The sequence below is a fragment of the Haliotis rufescens genome, unplaced genomic scaffold (assembly GCF_023055435.1).
Source record: "Haliotis rufescens isolate VD_foot unplaced genomic scaffold, xgHalRufe1.0.p SCAF_5, whole genome shotgun sequence".
NCBI lineage: Eukaryota > Metazoa > Mollusca > Gastropoda > Lepetellida > Haliotidae > Haliotis > Haliotis rufescens.
This window is the reverse complement of record NW_025964223.1, coordinates 27221298-27231530: the sequence shown is the minus strand read 5'-3', so window position 1 is coordinate 27231530 and position 10233 is coordinate 27221298. Positions and strand designations below refer to the sequence as shown.

General features: G+C 40.4%; 1 protein-coding gene across 1 annotated transcript; it reads right to left on the bottom strand.

Moving 5' to 3' along the window:
* Window positions 1-3004: 3004 nt before the first annotated feature.
* Window positions 3005-10120, bottom strand: LOC125373253. Its single transcript, XM_048384253.1, has 3 exons — window positions 10050-10120; window positions 8884-8926; window positions 3005-3676 (listed from the first exon to the last, which is right to left on the bottom strand). Exons 1-3 carry the CDS (start codon window positions 10118-10120, stop codon window positions 3005-3007), a joined length of 786 nt encoding a protein of 261 aa, XP_048240210.1.
* Between the last annotated feature and the right edge of the window lie 113 nt (window positions 10121-10233).

Genomic DNA, 10233 nt, shown 5'->3' with positions numbered 1-10233 from the left:
GTTTTTCATGAGGCAATTGAATGGGTTGGGTTGTTGAACATGTAATAATGAATCACTTTTTGTTTGTTGTTTAGCAATGTTTGACTGGTGAAGATTCGCGGAAGAATAGGTCTTCAGCTACCCAAGCTTGCCGTAAACGGCGACTATGCTCGCTGACTTGGTTGATGCATGTCATCGATCCCAATTGCGTGGATCGATACTCATGTTGTCAATCACTGGATTGCCTGGTCCAGACTTGATTATTTCCAGACCGCCGTTATATAGCTTGAATATTTGCTGAGTACATGCTCATGTTGTCAATCACTGGATTGTCTGGTCAATTCCAGCTATATGACAGCGGTCTGTAAATAATCGAGTCTGGACCCGACAATACAATGATTGACTATACGAGCATCGATTCGCGCAACTGGTATACGATGACATGCATCCACCAAGTCAGCGTGCCTGACCACTCGATCCCGTCAGTCGCTTCTCACAACAAGCCTTGGGCGACACTTTTTTTTATTTCTTGGTTTACAGATTTCAAACTCATTTCAAAAGTGCTGGTCCCAAAACACTGTGAGCATGACCTTGCCTGCAGAGGGTTGGACACGGGCCTTCTTTGGGGTTGGTGACTCCACATGCTTCCATTGCATCGACTGAACTTAAGTCTCAGGATCATAGTGATGGACCCATGTTTCACCTTGTGTGATAAGTCTGTCAAAAAAGTTTGCCTGGATTTTTTGGCACATGTCCGAAAGATCCTTTGAGCAATTGACTCGTTCCTGCTTTTGGAAAGGTGTGAGCAACCTGGGAATCCATCGTGCAGACACCTTATGCATGTTCAAATTGTCATGGATGATTTTTTCCACAGACCCTACACTAATCTTGACATCTTGTGCTAACTGGCGAACAGATATACGTCGGTCTGCCAAAATGGCGGTCTCCACTTGATGGATAGTGTCCTCATCAATGGCTGAATGGGGGCGACCAGGAATGGCAGCTGTTTCCACAGATGTCCGACCACACTTGAACTTTCGATGCCAGTGTTTAACAACGTCATCTTCCCCATAAGTTGCTTTCATTTCATCGAAAGTTTCTTTTGGTGTGCGACCTTTCAAATATAAAAACCTAATCACTGCTCGGTATTCTACTGGCTCCATTGTCACACCCTACTCGATCATAACACCTGTAAAAGTGGTAAGATTAATAGTTCGGTGCTGCAAATTCAGACATAACCCATAGATACATGTATCATTACACATGTGAAATTTCAACCAAATTTGATAACCCTAAGTGGTTTAGGGGAAATCTTTAATGAACACCCCTCGTAACTAAGACAAAATTGTTATGGATGAGCAATTTCTTTATTACAATTGGGCGACGTTTCGGTGTAGATTTTAACACCGTAATCAAGCAAATGATGTACAAACTAGGTATGAGCATGATATATATACATAACAATAGATGTTTATATACTCTTCCAAAAAAGAAACTTGACACTGACTTTCAAAATGTAATATAATGCGATTGTTTCAAAATAGGACACAGAAACCATAATTGAAACACTGTTTGAAGATCAATGTACACAATGTTCAAAACATTAATCGTGTCACCTAGACAGACACACGTACACGATACAGTTAATGTCACAGGGGTACAGAAAATGTCAGTATCGGTTGTGCCCACCACGTGAATCAATCACCGCTTGACACCGACGACCCATAGATGCAATCAAGTTGTCAATAACACGGTGCGCATCAAGAAGCGCCGGAAGTGTTTGGAGTGGTGGATTCCTTCTGCGAACGCGTTGATCCAACTCGTCCCACAGATGCTCAATCCGGGACAAATCTGGCCAAGGTAATGTCTGGATGTTGTTGTGCTGTAAGAAGTCCTGACAAACACGTGCAATATGCGGTCGAGCGTTGCCCTGCTGGAACTGTCCGCCATGAACGTTGAATTGAGGAAGAACGTAAGGCTGTAGGATCAAGTCTCTGTAATGCACACCTGTCAATGCACCTGCCACATGCACGAGAGGCGTCCTACCACCGTGATGAATTCCGGCCCACACCATGACACTCCCGCCGCCAAATGGGACAACCTGCTGCACACAGTTGGGGGCGTAACGTTTCTCCACCTTGCACGTGCCCATCTAACCCTCTGTTGGCACCAAAGCAGACGGTCCGCCAGATGACGTGGGGTCAATACATGACGTCGAACAGGTCTTCGTGCAAAAAGTCCAGCCTCCCTCAGTCTGTTGCGTACCGTTTGATCTGATATTCTGCGTACCCTAGGGTTCTGTGTGGTTGTAGACGTGGCTGTGGTAGTGCGGTCTCGGAGGTGTCGCAGCCGGATGTATCGATCTTGTGCTTGGGTTGTCACCCTTGGTCTTCCTGACCTTGGTCTGTCGTCAACTCTGTTGGTGTTGTTGTATCGGGTCCACAGTGCGGAGATTGAATGTCTGGATACGCCAAAGTGCCTAGCCACTTCATGCTGAGTTGCTCCAGCTTGTAATCTCCCAATGGCGTTCTTCCGTTGAGCTGCATTCAGTCTTGGCATTCTGTCACCGCCTCTACTGCCGTTATAAGGACTGTATGAACAGCCATTGATGTGGATTTTTATACCCATTCAGCAGGGGGGACTGCATGCCTAAATGCAGGATCTTGTGCTGCACGGTTTTTACAGGCGGTTGCGTTTGGATGAAGCTGTAAAATTGATCCCCCAACGCTACGTTTATGTGCTTTGCATGTGTTTTCGCGAATTATAGACACAACTTCTTTCTGTTTGACTTATTTGGTTCTCATTTAATGTAATTATTTTAGATATTTGGCAAAAAGTGGATTTACATCTATGTCAAGTTTCTTTTTTTGAAGAGTATATAACAGATAAGGTTGATGTACACTGATTGATTAGGTAGTTATGATAAGACAAGTTTATACAAGAGATGGGGTTGATGTACAGTAAATTGATGGGTATGGGATTAACACAAGGATTACTAAGAAGGAATGTGTGGGGAGATAATAGTTCAGTGTTGTTTTGGCAAAATGATGAGATCATGGTAAGCTGGAGGGATGTAGTATCCTTGATCTCTGTTTATGACTGGCTGAATTCTTTGGATGCAAATGGCTTCTCTAAATTTTCTGAGCTTGAAGTCTTTCTTGTTTGTTGTTAAGATGTTGACGTTGTCCCACTTAATATTGTGGCTGGGGTGGATTTGGGTGTGGTCAAAGATAGCAGATTTATCGTATTTTTTTAGGACAGTGGCATGATGTTCTTTTAAGCGTTGGTTGAGAGGTCTTGAAGTTTCACCTACATATGAGTCGCCGCATTCACACTCGTTGTGGTACACAACACCAGCTGGATCTTGTTGGCGTGTGCATGGTGGTTTACCTGTGGCATTGAGGAGGTTCTGAATTGTCTGGCCTCTCTGGAACACAACGTCTATATTGGCTTCATGTTTAAGTAGTCTGCGGATCTGATGGCTGGTAGTTCCTATGTAGGGCAGGCTGATGACGAAAGGGGCTGTTTGTTGGCGGGGAGGTTTATCACTGGTGTTGAGGGTGCTATTGATGGTTTGGTTGACTAACTTGACAGGGTAATTGTTGTAACTGGTGAAGACAGTGCGGAGATGGTTGAGTTCGGCTTCTAGGAGTTGGGGCGTGGAGGAGATGTTTTTGGCTCGTCTGGCTAGGGTGGACTACCTAATCAATCAGTGTACATCAACCTTATCTGTTATATAAACATCTATCTATTGTTATGTATATATATCATGCTCATACCTAGTTTGTACATCATTTGCTTGATAACGGTGTTAGAATCTACACCGAAACGTCGCCCAATTGTAATAAAGAAGTTGCTCATCCATAACAATTTTGTCTTAGATATATTGTTTCACCGACATAATCTGCTACAAGGTTCGTGATTGGTCAAATGTAAGCACATGACCTAAGGCAGCCAATCAAATTACAGCACATGTAATTTTCAGATTTTGGCGAAAGGTTTTGGTTAAATCATGTTATTCTGAACATTTTAAGCATGAAATCGCGATCTATATTAAAAATATGGAACTTTATGTTACGAGCTGTGATAAAGATTTCCTATGCATATATTTTGGCATTAAAGACATCGTATCTGAGCCGAGAAATCGAGGCGACGAAAGCCAATATGTCATTACGATTACACGCGATCGCACGAAAAGATGGAAACAATAAATTAGATGTCAGTTTGGCAACTTTTAGATATATTTTCGTTGATTTTATTACCTTGTATAATATATTCAAAGATTTGCTTGAAACGTCTTTATTTTGCTGTTTCACATGTTCGATGAGGACCCGTTGTCGAAATGTGTCCGAGAATTTTCAATAACATTGCGGGAAATAGTGTCTACTGAATAATTTTTTAATCTTCAGATAAAAAATGATAAAATCAGATGGAATACGTATTTAAGACATTGTGAAATGTGATAGATAATAATAAATGAATGATATGACAAGTAGGTTAATAAAAATATAAAGCAGTTTGATGTGAATTGGTCGGTCTACCCTGCGGTGTGACTCGTGGCTTCTTGACCGGCCAACAGTGTTGAAAGAGTTAAACTGGTCACCACTGTGCTTTGCGTTAACAAGCTTTGATGGTATTAGAGAACGATCCCAGCGAGAAATATCAGAGTGACTTTTTTTTGCTTTACGTTCGACGAGGAAATGAAATTTATTTATTTTTAACTTTTTGACGAAAAGATCGGCGGTAATTAAAAAAGGTAATTTTTTTTTTTTTTTTTTTTTTTTTAGCATTTGGACTTTGAAAGAGCGGCGCATCCGTAAACCAAGAAATAAAAAAAAGTGTTTCCTTTTTACGACAAGCATGGGTTGCTGAAGACCTATTGCACCCCGGATCATCATGGGTTTGATCACAATGGATGTTTTGTTATTGCATTCTTTAAAGACATTGTGTACAACAGGCGTTCATTAATAATGAATGCCAGAGCGTAATGTGATGATCATTTGCTAGAACCTCGAGTTCTGATAGCGACTCTTATACAACGTCTTATACAAGAGGAGGCGTCTGAATTTTGTCATGTGGCAGTAACAAACCCGTCTCTGCGCGACAATTGCATTACTGGAAATTATGTATGCAATCTTCATCCTACCAAACACGATGTAAAGTTAATGAGTTTACTGCTTTGTATACAAGCTTAGTCCGTGACGAAAGGTCTCCGTGTGAAGAAGGATGTTTTTGTACTGCCAAGGAGACGTCGAAGCTGTTAAGACACCCGCTGTTCAACGTTGGCTGTAACTTGGCAGATAACATGCATCATAACACAGCGAGGAAGATGGTTCTTGGGACACTGTGTTTAGTTGTGTTTTTCCTAATTATGAAGTCCCCTGTAACATGTAGCAACTGTTTTGACACGGATTCTTTACTTAAACAGGATAGTGCCATGGTGGGCTATATATTTGACATCGTGCGGCCTTCCACAATATATGGCTGTTCTTCGGAGTGCCTCAGATCATCTACCTGCAGGTCATTTAACTTTGATCTGGTGACACGCATCTGCCACCTCAACAGCAACATCAGCAAACATACCAACGTCATCTTCAAACAAGGCTTCGTCTTCAGTGACATTGACTTGTGGCCTGCGGTGAGTTCATTAGGACTTATATTTTCATTTATGATATGGCATATGACGAGGTGATAGAAATAGCATGTCCTGTTGTAGGTGACTAGCTGCGGTTATCGTATCACCTCACCCATTCATCATATATCTCCCGCCGCCATTTTATTAGTAGTTTGTGTGTGTTTCACCAACACATTTACGACTTTCATTCAAGATACATCTATGATGACCAATGAAATTTGAACATGAAATATTTATATATTATCTTATATTATATTCCTTTTATGAGATTTTACATATTCATTCGAAGTATGTGATGGGTATGTTATAATTATATTTGAAGGTGAGCCGACCTATCATAATAATGAATATAATAGTGAGAGCGCCGTTTGCTTATGGTACAAACCATCTAACACTGGAATCCTTAAGCGCGTAAAGATTCCGCTTTTCAAGTTGAGTTTAGTTTCAAGTGTAGAGTTTGAATTAATGACTTACTGCATGGGTAGTAATTTAAGGTAAATCAATAATTGCTTTTCTGCTACAATGGTAGTTTCGCCTCTGACACAAAGTCTGCACCGACAGATACCATGGTTTGGTTTGTTTGTTGTTTAACGCCGCACTCAGCAATATTCCAACTATATTACGGTGGTCGTAAATAATCGAGTCTGGACCAGACAATCCAGTGATTGATATCACATTGATCGATGGCATGCATCGGCCATTTTGATGTCGTTAGCTCTAAACCAGATTGTTCAGATTATAATCTCTTTTTGAAACCATACTACAACGCATGCTACACAATAAAGTCAAATGGAAGAGCTGGAATCACAGACCAGTCAGTAATGCGCATATCCTCCATTGGCACGTATACTTGCAACAATGACGCCATAGTGAGAACGCCAGACATCTCACCACACCATGACGCTATCCCCTTACACGATCGGAGATTGTTTTGCACATGAATTACATTTTCTGAATCGTTTAAAGTCATTCTTTACGCATTTGAGCCATCAAACTGACTTTAACAAACGTTTGCTGCAATCAGTTCAAACTTATCATACTAAAGTTTTATATTACGCAGTGTTTTTCATATCGTTTCTATCTCCAGTGAGTATATTATTCAGCGAGACAATTGGCATGGTGTACATATGTAGCATTACGAACCGAATGACCATGACATTAAATATTAATCTGAATACAAACTCACACAAGGTGAAAATCAATTTTGTTCCAAAGCAACTGTGGTTACTCGGTTTGTGTTTCGCTTCTCACGGGACCAGACGTCAGGCCCTGTTGGACGTATGTTGACCGGTGAAGATCCGGGGTAGAATAGCTTGCTAAAAGGGTGACTAACGGGATCGGGTGGATTGATACGCATGATATCAATCACTGGATTGTCTGGTCCTGACTCGATTATTTACAGATAGGCGTCATATAGCGGGGATATTGCCGAATGTAGCGTTAAACAAACAACAAACAAAACAAAAATACGCATGTTAATGCCCAAAAGAATACCCATATCTGCCTGGAGTCGGTCCGACAATGTAATTTACTAGGTTGGGCTGGGAGTTTTCGAGTTATAATATGTTTGCTGTCACAGCTTCAAGATATGGAATTTATATCTGTGAAACTACGAGCCAAACAATTATGTTATTATTCGTTTTGCTCAAAAGAACATGATATAATTACCATGTACAATATCTAAAACCTCAAGGGTCATGCCCACCGCAGCGGACAAGCGAGCAGGCTAATTTAAAGTATCTTTGTCTTATATTTTCCTTTACTCAATTTTGGGTCCCAACTGTAACTTTACCAGCAACTTTCTACATCACACCAAACGCACCAAATCACTCAGATGAAAGTATGGCTTCAACCTTGCTCATGGCTAAACACTTCAATGCGTTGTGACCTCATATCCTTGAGACAATGTTAAGCACTGTCATTGAACATACACCTTCTTCACGTGACTTCGTGACACTACTTTCACATGCACGGCTGCGGCAGGCATGTACCTTGAACAGCATGTTGGTGACCCCGGCGTTTGCAGCAGGAGTTACTCCCGAATGGAAACTGTAATTCAATTTTTTGTGAAACATCTTCGGCAGAACATATTAACTTTAAGAAATATATCTCTCGCTCGAGATATGGCAGAGGCTTTTCTCGCTTCAGTTTGAACTGCCTTAAAGTTTTGCAACAGCTTATTTGACAAAATATATTCTCCTCAGAATTCTGCAAATATTTTCAGCTCTCCAATAACGACCCAAACTTGTCACTGGACAAGTCCGAAATCAAAACATTTCTACCTCTGTACACATCTACCTTGCCCTCTTTCAATGAAAATACGAACATATCCATTATGAAATGATACGTCTGCACATGTTACATGTACAACTTCAGAAAATATGAAACAACTGCATACGAGAGGATGGACATAGACAGAAATCTTAAACCTTACAGGGAACAACTTTTCTTACCTAAATCGCAAACAAGTTTTTTTCAGCATATCCATATCAGTTGGCTCTTTCTTCTGGACCGGATTACTATAATTTCTCAGTGCTGCTTCTCTGATATTTTGTGTGAGAACTGACATGGATCTGTTAAACTTGCCACTTGAAGTGCCCAACTTGTGCCGTAGATTGCCGAAACAATAGATTGCAATTTCTTACCTTCTTGGAGACGTGAGATCTAAAGCGACGTGAGATCTAAACCAACATCAAAATGTTTTGCTGTTAATCAAGGCACCTCTTGAAAATGTGAACTCCATTTTTTCCATGGAATATAAGCACTCTTCTACTGTATGACCGGTGCTTTTGAGTTTGACACTATTTCTGGCATATTTCCTGATAAACTGATCAATTCCCTATGAACCAGAAATCATTCTCTTACCAGATGCCCACTCCAAACAAATGTTCAATATCAACATCAAATAAGGAAAAATCTAATAGCCTGAGCTGTTAAATGAATCAAAAATCACAAAACAAGACAAGGCCAATATGATACAGAGGACCACGTAGGTACAATCATAGTTGTAGGAGTCTTGTAACTTGTAAAAAATGATTGTTTTAAAAACTAGATGTACAAGTGGTATAGTCCGGTTGTTGTCCCCTTGCCACTGCTGTGTAAATGCATCGACTGCCTCCAAGAACCCACGGTCTGGAACTGAATCTTACCAACTTTGTATCAATGTGATTTGTGAATCTGTCCACTGAATGTGGTCCCCATCTTGGATCCAGGATCATGAAAACTATCCAAACATATGAATCTTCACATCAGCTCTCCAAATGTCTGACCTTGAGATCCAACTCAACCTCGGTGTGATGTTGTACAAACCAGCTGTAACAAAAATTGACAAAGCCAGTCACTTAGCTTGAACCAAATCCCAGCTGTATTGGAAAACGTGATCAGTATTTTTTTTATTTAACCAGTACAGCACAAATCATTGGCGTCTGAAAATATTGAAGTCAATAGAGCATAATGCTTATGCAGAGTCCGGCAGTTCAAAATGAATATACTGTTGCTCCAAAACATAAGCTCATATGCACACTCAGGATAATCTAACCTAACCATTCTGTCCAACAATACTGCCCTCTGAATTTCTGTATGCATGAGTCTTGTCAAAAGCCTGCACATATCTCCCCGAACGGGAGACAGAGATATGATCTTCCCTCTCAAACTAACCAAGCTTCCTGCTGTCAAACATGGAAGGCATGTTAGGAACCCTGCGAATGTATTCTTAACATCTTCAAATTTAATAGAAGGAACAGATAGGATACCCGAATCTAGATACAAGAGAAAGCCAATCCAGTCTAGTCTAATCTAAGGATTCCATACAGATTGTTCTACATTGTGAACGAAACTAACTCTCGTAAGTTTCCTTAACTATAGATGTGTGTTTAGTGCATAAAGCCTTTGACACCGAATAAGCACCATCCAGGTAAACTACTATTCTGATGGAATGCTTTCTTCAGTACTTGACCAATGGGTCATCCCATTTCGTGAAGATGCAAGAAGCTGAAGTGAGACCAAAAGGAAGATCTGTGAAACATTAAAAATTTACAACACCTTGGCACCTTGAAAAATATGTTGACGAGGGCGAATGTCAATGTGATGGTAACTTGACTTTAAATAAAACTTGAAGTGCAAATTTATAACTTTTAAAAACATTTTTATTCTTTCTGGACAATAATGCTTTACTAATCCCTAAAATCAACCTTTCTTTTGTCTGAACGATGAACAAACTCTTTATTTGTTAGTAGCAGAGCTAGTTTTCATACTGTGTGCACGAGATGGGATATCAATGATTGGGATAAGGTAACTTTCCTGAATAGTTCTGATAATTTTATATTCTGGTTCATCAATATTCCTCCAAACTGAAATACACCTCCTTGAACTACCTTTCACAATTGCAGAAGATTCTGACGCAATTTCAAATTGATTAGGCATAAATATGTCTGACCGTTCAGACTCAGAGTCTTGATCTGCACCTCCGAGATTGGAGACATCCCCAAACTGTGCTTTATTGGACATTCGATATCTGTCCTGAAAAAACTCTCAACACGATTATAGACAACCAGTCTCCTATAATACGATTAAAAACCCAAAGATGTAAACGTTTCGTCACCTGTAAATATTCGTTGACT

Excerpts from the sequence above, each read along its gene's own strand:
- LOC125373253 (XM_048384253.1), bottom strand. The coding sequence starts at position 10,120 with ATGTCCAATAAAGCACAGTTTGGGGATGTCTCCAATCTCGGAGGTGCA. Across the intron at positions 8,927-10,049 it reads CAAGACTCTGAGTCTGAACG|CTGGTTTGTACAACATCACA; the intron begins GTCAGACATATT and ends TTTTTGTTACAG. Across the intron at positions 3,677-8,883 it reads AGGTTGAGTTGGATCTCAAG|TCCACCCTAGCCAGACGAGC; the intron begins GTCAGACATTTG and ends TTGATTAGGTAG.